This window comes from Spea bombifrons, chromosome 3, assembly GCF_027358695.1.
Source record: "Spea bombifrons isolate aSpeBom1 chromosome 3, aSpeBom1.2.pri, whole genome shotgun sequence".
NCBI lineage: Eukaryota > Metazoa > Chordata > Amphibia > Anura > Pelobatidae > Spea > Spea bombifrons.
In genome coordinates, this window is record NC_071089.1 from 61,940,171 (window position 1) to 61,954,687 (window position 14,517).

General features: G+C 40.1%; 1 protein-coding gene across 1 annotated transcript; it reads right to left on the reverse strand.

The window, feature by feature from the left end:
* Positions 1 to 950: 950 nt before the first annotated feature.
* Positions 951 to 11,676, reverse strand: CCN6 (cellular communication network factor 6). The gene is made up of 5 exons (XM_053460148.1): positions 11,600 to 11,676; positions 10,211 to 10,502; positions 6,768 to 7,007; positions 3,591 to 3,784; positions 951 to 1,742 (listed from the first exon to the last, which is right to left on the reverse strand). The coding sequence occupies exons 1-5, from the start codon at positions 11,642 to 11,644 to the stop codon at positions 1,461 to 1,463; spliced, it is 1,053 nt and encodes a 350-aa protein (XP_053316123.1). The 5' UTR covers positions 11,645 to 11,676; the 3' UTR covers positions 951 to 1,460.
* Positions 11,677 to 14,517: the final 2,841 nt, after the last annotated feature.

Below are 14,517 nucleotides of genomic sequence, written 5' to 3' on the forward strand. Positions count from 1 at the left end.
TGGACGTCAGGTCCTTCACACAGTCAAGCTCTAGCTCCCTTCCCTTTTTTTTGAGGGGGATCTTGCTACATCCCTCTGGTACTGCCACTATACGCCGGGAAAAACAGTAATTTTACTCACCGTAAATTCTCTTTTCCCAAGTATAGTGGCAGTACAGATCTCCCTCCCAATTTGGTATTAATACAGATAATTGTTTTCCATCCTTTGGTCCTCTTGTTAGTTAACTGTCTCTCCATGCCGGTACGGGCGGTTATAGGGTAAGGGGGGGGCGGAGTTTAACCCTTTGTTTTCTTTTAAGTGTTTGTCCCGGCGAAAGAGCAAACCCCCCTCTGGTACTGCCACTATACTTGGGAAAAGAGAATTTACGGTGAGTAAAATTACTGTTTTCCTACCTTTCCTCTTTTCTCCTTACAGCTCCTTTTCCTGCTCTTCGCTCCTCTTCTTCTTCAGTTCTTCTGTCTTCTTCCGAGGGCACGGGGTTCAGAGGGCACGAACAGCGGTGGGCGCGGCTTCAGTGTTGTGCGCCGGGATCTGACAACAAACCCCGGCGCACAACAGCTGTTGCCGCGCGGATCGCAAGGGAGCAGTATCGGAGGTCTTTCCCGGACATCCGGCTCCCTTGAGTGATTTTAAGCCGGATGTCCGGTAAATACCTCCGATACTGCTCCCTTGCGATCCGCGCGGCAACAGCTGTTGTGCGCCGGGGTTTGTTGTCAGATCCCGGCGCACAACACTGAAGCCGCGCCCACCGCTGTGTGGCTGTGTGTGCCGGCGCAGGGAGAAGGAAAACCCAGATCTCGCGCTTTCCTTCTCCCTGCGCCGGCTGATGACGCCAAGTCCCGTGGCTCACTTGGGGGCCGCATCAGTCCGGAACGCGGGCCGCAATTGGCCCGCGGGCCGGACTTTGGACATGCCTGACATAGGAGGAGGGTAAATGCAGAGCTACAGCTTTTACCTCAGGTAAGTGCTTTTTTGGGCAACGCATATGAACATACTCACAGAGTACTTTAATATGCATTCTTTAGTGGGGCTTTCAGGCACAGTAAACTATTCCTTCATGGACAGCAATTTCATTCTCAAATGAAAGAGGATTATTATGTGACATTTATCACTCATTTACTGTTAATTGCTTGTGTAAAGCAAACACAGTTGAAATAATTTACACAATTCTAGGCAATAAACGGTTTGCTTTGCAAAATCATGTCATTATTATCTTTTATTTATATAGCGCCAACAATTTTCGCAGCGCTTAACACAATACATATATTCAAGGGGTCTGACAAGATGAGAATTGACAGACTAAGAGTTATGGTACATAGCCTGGTGCATAATTTCTGCTAATTGATCTGTTCGTGAAAGGCCTTGGATTTAATTCAGAAAATAGTTTTGTTGTCTAATTCCAGGGGAGATCTTGTTCTAATACTTAAAACTTAGCTGTCCAGGAACCATGGTTCTAGCTCTCACAATATTTTAAGGTGAGGAAATATATCGCCAGGGTCACTGCAGATCTTTTGACAAACGCAGGAAGTAATCCACATCATTTTCCAGGTGAATGTGCCTTCGCCAGGGCACCGGAAATGCACTGTTATCATCCTCGATTTGTTGGGGGTGCAGCACCTTCGATCTCTGCAAACGCCACAGTACATGGGCTTGTAGTTGCTTACTGATGCACACTCGGATAGCATTAGCTTCACAGGTTTGGGAGGTTGGAATGTTGGTTGGCAGGTTTTCCCTTTTGGAATCTTAAATAAAATATCAAATTACTAAATTTATCATAATACCACATGTTTAATATATTTCTTATTTTAAACTGACATTTTCTTTTTAGTGTTTAGTGGAACATTAGAGTATTTTCAATTTTGCCTACATATAGAAAGATCCCTGTAGTCCCAAATGTTTATATGACTCTTCATATGTTTCTAATTTGACTCAAAAGGTGGTATAACTTTAAAGACTCAATTCCTCTTGGGTTAATACGGCAATATCCATATTGTATAACCAAATGCCTTTCACTAATATACTTTAAAGAGCGTATAACCTGATTTGACAATATATTTTTATTTATATTTTAAAGCAGCTCTTCCTCTAAAGGCAGTCCAGACAAATCTTACACAGCTCACAAATTTTCTGCCCTACTTTTGATAGACAGGCTCCTCATTTCCTGTTCATTAGTTTGAGATCTTCCACCAGGCAGGGGTCTTTGTTTTTCCTTACCCACTGTAGCATTCACAGTTGGGTAAGAAAAATTGGACCCCTTTTTCTGACCTCTAGAGAAGTCCATTTTGGTAGTATAGCTCTCCAATGAGACTTGTGCTGCAGGATTCTTAAGAAGGGATGACTGAAAGGGGAGGAAGTCTTACTCTGTTGGTCCCTGGTGGAATCAAAGATCAAGGCTGATGGCTACTTCAGATAGCAAATTGGGCTTTGTGTGATCGGAGTGTCTTGTACAATGTGGCATCTGAGTTGTTGAAAGCAGCAAGAAAGGGTGCCATATGATCACTCTACATGTGTGTGTTGTTTACCATAGTAACAGCAATGCTACCTATACATATGCATTTATTTATATTCCAGACAACACCAATATCTATAAACCTCCACTATACATTTACGGTGGCAGCAGATCTCCCATTCCTTCTAACGCCATAATTCTTCAAGAAGAACCAATAGGAGGAATTTTTGCAGGGGTGGTGTGTTACGAAAAGTGAATGGCCTGAGAGATACTATTTTTTTTCCTAGTGGAAGTAGTCATTAAGTTGGCCAATGCAGTCAATGCTGCTCTAAAAGTGGAAGAGTATATAAAACCTTATAAGCAATGATGTCAGAAATACATAAATATCCCTAGAGAAAGACAAATATCGGTACCACTTGCTATACAATTTGAGGGTGAGAAATACTGTCTCCTGTCAGCGCTGCCTAATAATGTGCTACAAAAATAAATTCAATGGAATTTTGAAAGAGATTTTCTCAGCATAAGCAGGATTTCATTAGCTAGCCATAAAGAGAAAGCTCAGTTTAGGTTTGTAGTGTAACTATCTCAAGTCTGCCAATCATGGTGACCTCCAGATATGCAGATAAAAAAAGTTTAGTGGTACTATGTGAAACAAAAAAAAAGTTATTTTCATTGCTATACAACTATACTGTATACAATACTGTATTTAACACTCAAAAACTGTTTTCCATGAGACTTACACCTTAGGATTGGATATGGGAAATGCATACATGTGTTCTAAACATAAGACAAAGCCAAGGCACAATAAAAGTTTGAGGTCTTACTGGCAAGTAGAAAATGGGTGAAGTGGTTGAAATGTTAAAATGAGTTCTGCTTATTGCCTACTAAAGAGTTAAAACATATGCATAAAAACATAGAATGTTAATTTATGTATGAAAGGAGGAAGACAATGCACATTTAGAATTATACCATTGATGGATGAAATCAGTATTATAATGATACAAACTTTGTTAACCTAAGTTACATTTTATCTCTAACGTGCTAATTTCTCAACAAAGTGGTTAATATATAAAGTTAAGTATGTGATTATATATATATATATGTAAAAAGTGCAACCAGTATCGCTAACCAATTGAATTACCTTCACACTAGAGAGCATTGTGGAATTACATGGCCGGAGGTAGCACAGTCTTCTGTCCTTTCTCGGTTCGCATTTGCTGTTCTCATTGGTTACTCTAATAGAAATACCCATGCCACATGTCCTTGAACAAGGACTCCATTGTGTTGCCTGAACAAGGCATTTTCTTTTCCAAACAAGAGGTAAAACTTTGTAAACTGCAACATAGGCCAAAAGATCATAGATTATTACTAGAAAATGTACTCAGTGCTTCACACCTAGTACTTCACACATCAAAAGAAATCAATTCTTTTAGCACATTTTCTGTTATGCCAGCAGTCTTCTAAAAGCAATGCTAGGTATAAAACCACCTTGTTTTGAGCTGTGCTCTTTTGCTTACTAATGCTGAAAGTCATAATTCAGTATTCTTGCTTGTCTCTAGCTTTTCACTGATTCTACTTGTGGCAAAATACCTCTGCTAATAAGCTACCTTACAGTTTTTTAAGAGGATGAGAACCTGCATGAACTTGGGTTTTACCATACAGTTAAATATGTGGGAGCACAACTTATCACAGTCAAGGCCAGAGGAGATCAGAAAGATAGTTATTGTTTTCCACTGGTCTAAAATAAATGCTAAGGGTCTAGGGTTGTGTGGTCCTCCTAACAGGATCTTTTCAATAAAAAAAAAATAATATACCAGCCATGAAGTCACCTTGCAGGCCACTTTCATCTTATCTATGTCTACCTGGTGTGAAAAAGAATGGTGTTCATATAAAGTTCACTATAGATCATATAGCTCATATGATGCTTTTGAGCTCAGTAGAAGAGCCTCTTGCTAGCCATCAACTAAGGTGGTCAAAATATTATGTTGTGGGCTTCTCTTTCAGATGGCAATAGAGTAGGTTGCCATGCCTTCCATCTACAGAAAATTAGTCATGCAATAGCACAATGATCTAGAACATACAAGTAGATATGTGAAGGAATAGCTGTGGAAGATAAATATTTGCATTCTGGAATTACATAATTTAAATCTTGATTGAAAAACAAACAGCACGGTTATCCATGTTTCAAGGACTCACAGGAAACCCTTATTTGCTTGTTGAGTTGCAACAAATTACTGAATCCAGTAATAATTGTGAGGGAAACAAATGAGGGTTGTTCTTGAAGGATACCTGGAAGGTAGACATTGGTTTACAGAAGTCAGAGCAGGAAGCAGGTTAGAAGCCCAGCATACATCTGCAATACATAAAGGCAGGTTATAATTTTAGTTCTTTCTCTTTAAGTAAAGTTTGAAAATGCAAGTGTGAAGCAGAAGCAATGGTTCAGAAAGAGATAAAATTCAATAAATCTAGAAACATTGCATCATACAGTGATACAGTTTTGTGCTAAGAAGCTGGCAATATGATAAAGCATAGAAGTTTAGCTTGGCAAAACATTCCAGGATATAATAGTGAGTTTTCTATATCCTCTGTTGCAAAAACTAAACGATCATTATATCCTAATGAGCTTAGTATGAGGCTAGGATTTCACAGTTCAGCTAGTTGTTGGTACTGATGGTAGAAAACTCCAAAGACTTGCCTGGGGTTTACATAACATCTTCCCCAATACATAGGCCAAGAGCTGACATGGAGCTCTGTAAATTGTGAAACGTATTGAATGGACTCAGATAAAGTGTGTGCACAAAGAGGCAATGGCTGTTAATTGGTAGTGGGGAGAAGAAGAGGCAAGGGCCCATAGAATGAAAAAGGCTTGGGGAAAGGAGAAAACAAATGAGAATTGCAGAAAAGCAGAGAGAAAAAATCTAAACATTGGGCAATGAGTGGGGAAAAGTAATAGGTTGAAGGGAGAGGGGGTGGTAAATGCATACTTCTATATAAGACTTGTTAAGTCTTTAGTTAACTAAACATAGCAGAATAAAATGTTTAAAAACAACACCTATCATTAAAAGCAAGTCGTGTAACAATATGAACTATATATGTTTGTGATTGCTACAACCTATTTTATTGAATTAAACACATCTAAATATTTACCTATCATATGACCTCTAGGAAGTGGGCTGAAAAGTTGTAAACATAACCTCCCTAAGCTATACACCTAGGATGTCTCTACATGAGCCGTGAACGGCAGCTGATTGCTACTTCAATTTTTAATTTTTGATCTCTGTGTCAGGGAGCTGTTGTAAAGTTCCACATGTTTCTTACTAGACTATGCCCTCTTTATGTCCTGTCACACTCCTGTGCCCTCTTACTCATAGCTATATGTGATCTAAGATAGTTTACCAAAATTATCAGACATCACAATTGTTTAGGGCATAGTTTCAAAACTAAAACACTGTTGAGGTGATGTACACATCAGATTTACCGTATTTCCCCATGTATAAGACTAAAAACTAGGTGCGTCTTATACAGTGGTTGTAGACTGCAGTTACTACTTCCCAGTCCCTCCCTGCAGTCACACTGACAATCGGCCCCGCCCCTTTCTGATTAACAGTCCCTCCCTGCAGTCACACTGATGATTGACCCCGCCCCTTTCCTTATAGCAGGCTGCTGAAACTTAGGGGAGGTGGGGATTTAGGGGCAGTTATGGTTAATGGGGTGTTTAGGGTTAATTTAAGGGCAGTTATGGTTAAAGGGGTCTTAAGGGTTAATTTAGGGGCAGTTATGGTTAATGGGGTCTTTAGGGTTAATTTAGGGGCAGTTATGGTTGATGGGGTCTTAAGGGTTAATTTAGGGGCAGTTTATGGGTGGGAGTGATGAGGATGATAAGTATGAATTTTATGATAAATAAAACTCAATAAGTATGTAATACATTTTTTTTCAAATTTCGAAACCCCAAAATTAAGGTGTGTCTTATACATGGGAGAGTCTTATACATGGGGAAATACGGGTATTAAGTTCCATGTCTGCATTTATTTTACTTATAACTCAACACTGAATAATGGGTCTATAGTTTGGTTAATTGATCGAGAAAGCACAGGGCCATTTGGTAATTAACATGCTAAGTTAGAACTGAAGTCAGAATTAAACAGATATTAAAAGAGTGAGATGATTTAAACATGCACAACACATGCATATGGCTAATGACTAGATGGGCCAGATGGTTACCTGCTGTCAAACGTTTGTGCACTTTTGTTACTTATGAAAAACATATCTTTTGTTAAATAATTCAGTGGAAAAGAAACACTAAACAACTTAGACATACCTGGTACAGATTTGTAGTCTGGTGTCTGCTGAACTTTTTCTAATGCACAACTTGATTGCTCTGATTTTTTAGTCAGACCTGTCGACTCTCCACAGGATGTTTCCTCTTGCTTTGACGTGAGCAGAGGGGTACATCCAATAATGTCACTTATACAAAGACATATGTAAAAGGGACTAGGTTGGAAAGTTTGGCCATTTTGGTAGAGGACGCCATTGAGAACACACCCAACAGCCAGTAAATCTGTAAATAAGTAAAAATTGGTGGTAATTCAGATGCATTAGTTGTTATAGAGCTATCTCGTCTATTAGAGGTGTCACATTTTCACACTTTGTTTCCCTTTGTAGTTAAATCAACTGACATATTACTAGAACAGCCTTTCTTCTTATTGTTAATTGCTAACACTAATACAAATGTATGGTGTTAACCTTAGTGTGTGTATGTTATTGTATGGAGTGTGTTAGTATCTGTTCTTAGAGTATTGCTCATAGTGTATGTCAATGTGTGGTATAAGCGTGTTGGGATGAGTCTAGGGTTAGTAGTGTGAGGGAGAGGAGGGAGATAGTGTGTGTATGTTATAGCAAATTTGCATGTTTGTATGTATGGATGTGGTTTAGTTAGTGGGGGTGGGGACATAGACACCTCTAACCCTATGCTCACCCCTTATAACAGGATATTATGAGACAGAAAGTATTTGGTAACATGCAATTGGTCAATGAAAGCTCTACAGAATGCTTATGCCACATAGGCCAGAAACATGTAATTAGATGCACATAATCAAATTACCCTTGTTGTACGGAGCAGTATATATCCCTAAAGTGTCCCTCTTTAGAAGGGACAATACCTCTTTGTGACTCAAACCTCTTTATCCCTCTTTCATTGGTGCCTCACTTTTCTTGGAGCATACTATAATAATGTTTGCTGCATATGAGCATATACCACTGTTAGAATCACAATTATATTTACAAAATAGCTGAAAATATAACACATGTACGGCAATATGAGCTTCTCCAAAACCAATCCAGTTCTGAATTTAAACAATGGCAGGTTCTATTTTTTGCTCACTATAAGCATACTGAATCTGTGGCTTGCCGCCCTTGGCAGATTTCCATGGATGTTCCTGTACTTATGAACACATAGGTGGTCCTCTAGGGTGATCCATAAGGTCATCAGAGCCAAGGACACAAAGGGGCAGATTCCAGGGCTCTCTGATGCCACAGTTTGGACTAATGTGGCATCAAGCAGGATGACCATTAGATACAAGGACATGGCATGAATTGGCATTAAGGGAGGCATCCCGTTAGAACATTTAAGCATGCTAAGGGGCTGTGCAGTTACAGATAATACCCGTGGTGCACTGTGGCAGAGACATCACTATATTTGTTCTGGCACAGGATTTGTTGAGATTCCTGGAAAACAAACACAAAAGAGCAGAACTCTCTTACTACTTGGTTTTATATGGACTCTTTCCAGGAACACACATAGAGAGCGCCATTAAAGAAGATCGGCACCTTATAGGTTTTTTAAGGATTCCTAACAAGTCACTGTCAGAGACTAATACAGGTAAATCCTTAGTTTGCTCTAAGACTACTTAGAGTCCTTACTCTCCTGGTCCTCTCAGCCCTTCGACATTTGTCATGAACCTTTATGCCTTACATTTTTCCAACTAGATTCAACGGGAAAGTCTTTTTTTTCGATTCACAATATCTGCTTTGTCTTTTTTTTTTTGTACATGGATGCTTCTGGGAGCTTGGTTTTGGGGCTTATTTCGGTCGCCAGGGGTCTGCGGCTAAGTGGCCCGAGGAGTGGCGTTCTAGTTCTCCCATCAAGAACTTGGCATTCCTTGAGCTGTTCCCATCAGCGGAGGGCCTGACTTTCTGGGGATGGCAAATGCGCAATTGCAGAGCTGCCTCCTTATGAATAATGTGGCGGTCGTCCATTCAGTTATCCTGTTGTCATTTTCTTTTGCTTTGGTGGTCCGCTTGCTTCAGTGGTTTGTCCTATTGTGCATGGAATTGAATGTGTTGCTCAGGGCTAAGCATGTCCCAGGTTGTTTAAATGCGATTATTGATTATCTCTCGCTATCATTGGAAGCAGCTTCTGCAGTCAGCACCAAAGTTGTAGGGATTGCCTTGCCGTGAGGTGATGTAGTGTATCGGGACCGCATGCTTGCAAGATGGGTGGGGTCTTTGCTTCTCTGGCTATGTGGGCTGCGTATGACAAGGTTATGCGGGAGTTGGAATGTGATAGTTTGAATGGATGTATATGAGTTGGTGTTTCGGGTGACTTTCGCATTATACTTTTTTAGGGTGTGGTAAAGGCGTGGTTGAGGTTGTCCAAACAGAATGTGTAATAGGAAGCAGGTTCTGCTTTACGTTCTTCTGGTCTACTCCGTTTGCACAGTGCAGTGTGATCAAAAGTTTTAGACCCGCGGATGGTCTGTCCTTCTTGGCCCACAGGAATTTGTTGCCGGTGTCTTGGTTCAAATGTTTATGAATGATGCATTTGGGTTTGGGAAGGCTGAGGGGTGAGGGTGTCAGAGTTTGGTAAACATGCTTTTCATATCAGAGACACCATATAGGCAGCAAAGCTGGGACTGGACGACAAGGTCATTAGGGGGATCAGACGGTAGCAGTCAACGTGTTTTGGGGGGTATATTAGACCCCAGAGGTTGTTACACTAATATGGGAAAGGGTGGGTTTTTATGGTACAAGTCAAGGGTAAGCGTTAAAGACAGCCCTGGCGGTTGTGCGGCCACATCAACCACTTCAGTGCGCCACCGGCTCCAAGACTGGCCGGCTCACAGGGAAACCAGGAGATTTCCCGGTGGGCCAGTCCGGCCCTGGACATATCGGTACAGCCTGAAAAACTCTGGCAAGAAGCACATTAGGATGTACCAGTGCGTACTGAGTTTATTGCAGCGGCAGGGATATCATTAAAAATGGGGAAAAAAATGTATTCTATTTGGGGTACAAAAACTACATACCATCTATAAGGAATCAAAAAGTGACACACCTTATATCTATATCTACATGTATGTCCATAGAAATGTAAAAGTCCATTGGAAACGTACCTTTTTTTATTTGGAGCAGGATTGTTTTTAGATGTGTTCATATTGACAAATGTGTATTTTATTATACTTGGTGTATATTAAAGGGTTTTATGACTTGCTCACCATAACATACATGCAGAAATCTATAACCCAACAAAATGTATAATAATATAACACAACAAAAAAAGGGCTATTAATTGCAAGGAAATCTCAGTAGGTTGAAAAGTTGTATCACTGGCTTAGCTGTACTGGGTGAATACAGCCCTGATTGGATTAGATAGAATTCCCCAAAATATAGGTAATTTGATATAGTGGCACGCTACACAAAATGTGGCCAAGTAGTGTGAATATTTACAGTTATTATAGGATATATAGTATTATGAAGGAAACTTACATTTACAAACTCCAACTTCATACTTGGGTGTATCAGCAGAATAGTCACAGTACAGGCCTCTGTGGTGGTCGCACACCTCAGCCTCGTTACAGCCTTCCCCTAACTGCTTCGCACATATTTTACAACACCCACAGCCGTCCATCACCAGGCTGACTCCTCGTGGGCATGTGTCCTCATGTGAGCATTTACATGGCCAATGACAAAATTCTCTGCGTTGCAGGACAATTGAGGTTGTTGCTTTCTTCCCATTCATTAGTACCGTGTTCACAGTTTCTTCAGCACTGCAGGGAAACTTAGATAATATTTTATTATATGAGCATATATGCAGCCTGCCATTTTAAAGGGACACCTATCATTTACAAATATCTGTATACAGTGGGGGTATATGAAAGGCTTCACAACCAACCCAGACATATGCATTCTTCACCTTGTTGAAAAATGTAATATTTAGGTGAAACTCTCATCTCCACAGCTTTTAACATAATTTGATTAATGTATCAAGTAAAACATTAGTTATAACTTATAAGCTAGATCCAAGTAACAGGAAGTTAACATAGCTGCCCTCATGATATAAACATAAGGGTTTTTAATGTCTTTGTATTATTATTATTAATATTAGACAACAAGATAAGAAGACACACCAATAATACTGTTGCTTAGTACATAAACATGATTGCATTCTGTTATTAATTATAAAATAATTATTTAACTTGAGTAGTTATTAAGGTGGGATCCTATTTGGTTTTTTTTCCCACAATAAGCATACATGTAGGCTTGATTTGTCTTTGTTGAATAGGTTTTTAAAAATAAATAACAGTTATACGGCTTTTTAAGTAATTTTTGTGACGTTTAATATATAATCTAAAATAATATTATTTTAATACAACTTTCATAAGGATATGGAACACATTTTTTTTATCCCGTGTTCTCTTCCGCTGTCCAGATGTCATACCAGTTTGTCATCGCTATCAATAACATCAAAACTCACAATTTTAATACAACAGAGTTAACATACAACTTTTTTAGGGTTACAAATCTACGTGCAGAAATCATTTGCAGTCTCAGATGGCACAGAGCTTGCTGGCTTTAGGGGAAAGGAGGCATCGTTTACGTAAGTGCTCTGTTATTTCAGGAAGCTGTCAGCATAGCAAGCTATAATGTTCTGTTTTGAAAGTTGTGCTTGCCTTACTGTCAGCTTAGGAGTAATTGAAAATGTATACCGGCAAGATGGAGGGGAGCTATTAAATACAAAATGTTAAAATCTATATAGAACAGTGGGAAAGGATTGTCCTCCTTCAAAGACATTTTCAGTTATTCTTTGCTTTCTTTCTTAAACAATTACAAGTAAGCCTGCTACAATAAAATGTACATAGATGAAAGAAAGATTACCTGTTGATAGCAGGTCATAAGGAGAGTGAAAAGAAGCCACCGCATGTTCTTCTAGACTCGAATATTAATGAGAGACAGAAACTCGGCTGAGCTGAATATAAGAAAATGCACAAAGGTCTCTTCTGTATTCAGCGCCTGCCTTACCTTCCCCTATGCACACATACACCCTGTCATACACACATAGAGTAATCTCAGCCCGTGAGGCTTCTTGCTGGTATTTTACTTTTGAATACTATGAATATTTTTAAGAATTTAAACATAATAATATTTTTAACAAAACCTGCAAAGTAAATGCTAAAACTCTTTAAGCTGTGTATGCTTAAAATCATACTAAGGACATATTTTATTAAGATCTTACAGTTTTTATATTTATAATGTTAAAACGTAACCTTTAAGTTTTGGGGGGTTTTTTCTTTTCCATTCTAAAATTGATAAGGTGAAAGGAAAAAAAGAAATATTAGAGAGGTTATTAGAAATCTAGAGAAATCTAGAACCTACACATGGGCATAACTGGGTAGGTCTGCTTCTCTGGGTCTCCGGGTAACCCCGGAGAAACTCCAGGTCATGGGAGTGGTCTTGCAGCATGACCCACTCCCCCCTCAGTTCCCCTACAACAATAGCTTTTTCTTGAGAGTTGGGCTAGGCCCTTTTTAATTCCAACATGGCTGCTCCCCAGTCCACAAAGCAGGGTTCATAAACACCTGAATGGATGGGTTTGGTGTGGAAGAACTTGACTGGTCCGCACAGAGCCCTTAACTCAACCCTATTGAACATCTTTGGGGTAAACTGGAACAGAGATTACGAACTTCTGGCTCGACATCAGTGGATGAATGGGCAAAAATGTCCACAGAAACACTCCAAAATCTTGTGGAAAGCCCTCCCAGTGGGCCCAAGAGTGGAAGCTGTTATAGCTGCAAAGGGGGGACCAACTACATATTAGTGTCATAAAAGTCCCTGCTAGTGTAATGTTCAAGTGTCCCAATACTTTTGTCCATATAGTGTAAGTCTAGGTAGCGATGGGAGACGTGTAAGTAGTCTATCCTGGAGTTATTATTATGTGGGTACAAAAAAAGCAATAGTCTTTTATGGCAGGGTGTTGTAGCCTCCAGGCATGCACTAACCGTGGCTTTAGCAATAATGTTTTGTTTTCCCACAGTTTGGAGTAGGGGATATGGGCATACCTGGGAACTTCTGGGCTCCGGCTAACATCAGTGGGAGTTCCCCCAGTATCAGTGGGCAGGAAACATTTAAACATTTAAAGGGAAAATGGGCAGGGGAGCAGGGTGTGTCAAGACCCTGCTCCCGCGACCCGGAGGATTCGGGTCTTGACCCGGAGACCCGGAGAAGCAGTGCTTCCCCCGACAATCTCTCTCAGCACAGTGATCTCATCAGCAAACACAGAGAGGGATGAAGTAATGTTTAGGAGGGCAACACTAAGCTCACAGAGAGTATTACAAGATAAGACACAAGCATAGGAGAGCAGCCAGAAGCTCCCAAATAGGTTCAATGGTGCTAATGCTAATGCATCTGCAATAGGATGCTGGTAACAGCAGCACGAACAAAAGTCACCATATGTATTATACAAAACGATTGACTCTGGTCTATCCAAAAAAAATTAAGGGGCCAGACAAACCGCATATGTGGGAATGAGAGTTACCCTCAGAAGGGAGAAGAGTGGCATGGGAGACAGGTATTTCGGCATGTAGTATGTGAGAGGGGAGGGTGTTAATGGGACCTGTGGTTCATTAGAAGAAGTACATGTGTGGAAGGTGCACAGAGGACCCTGTTACCTTTGTGTAACCATAACAATCCTAATAAAATAACATTTGCATCAATTCTAACAGGGATAACAGTAGTAACAGTTGGCTGTCTCACATAATTCTCAGAACTTTGAGGTTTTAAAGACCATTAAGGATAAAGAAGGGATATATTTAATACTTAAAAGAATACTAATTCAGATCCCTCTTTTGACAGATAAAGCAATGATAGTGTGTGTGGTGGTGGGGGTTGGGAATTTAACACAATATGGGATGCATATTTAGATTGTATGTGTAATTCGGTATCTAATTTACTGCACTCTAACACTCAGTATCTTCATATATTTGCTAATTCAACAGTTGGAGATCCATGGCATATTTTAGATTCAGATACCCCATATGATTCATACTCAAGAATTTATTGTATTTTACGGCTCAATCTATGACTAGGACATTTATACACTCTAAAATACATAAAATATAATGGTCTGATCACGGAGCAATGAAGGTGTTTATTGACGTCCAGAGCCATGATGGAGATTAAATGAGTGTTTATCAACAGATCAAGATATTATTACTGATATTTCAAATAATAGAATATTTAAAAAATAAGAATACCCCAAAATTTGATCCACAATTATTGTGGCAAGCTCATCCCGTTACCTAAAGCTCAACATCTCTAAAACCGAACTCATGGTAATCCTGCCATCTGCTCTGTCCACTTTTCCTGATATCTCTATTACTCTTGACAAGTCCACTATCCAACCAACAGACCAGGTTCGCTGCCTTGGTGTCACCCTTGACTCTGCTCTCTCCTTCATCCCTCGCATCCAGTCCCTCACCAAATCCTGCCGCCTCCACCTGAGAAACATCTCTCAAATCCGCCCTTTCCTCACACAAGAAACCACCAAATTACTAATCCACTCCCTTGTGATATCCCATCTGGATTATTGCAACTCCTTACTAACCGGTCTCCCTCTCTCCCGCCTTTCACCGCTTCAATCCATCCTCAACACTGCAGCCAGATAAATTTTTCCTTGCCGCTGCCCCGCTATGCCAATCACTTCATTGGCTCCCCATACCCTCTAGAATCAAATTTAATCTTCTGACCCTCGCCTATAGAGCCCTCAACAACTCTGCACCACCTTACATCTCTTATCC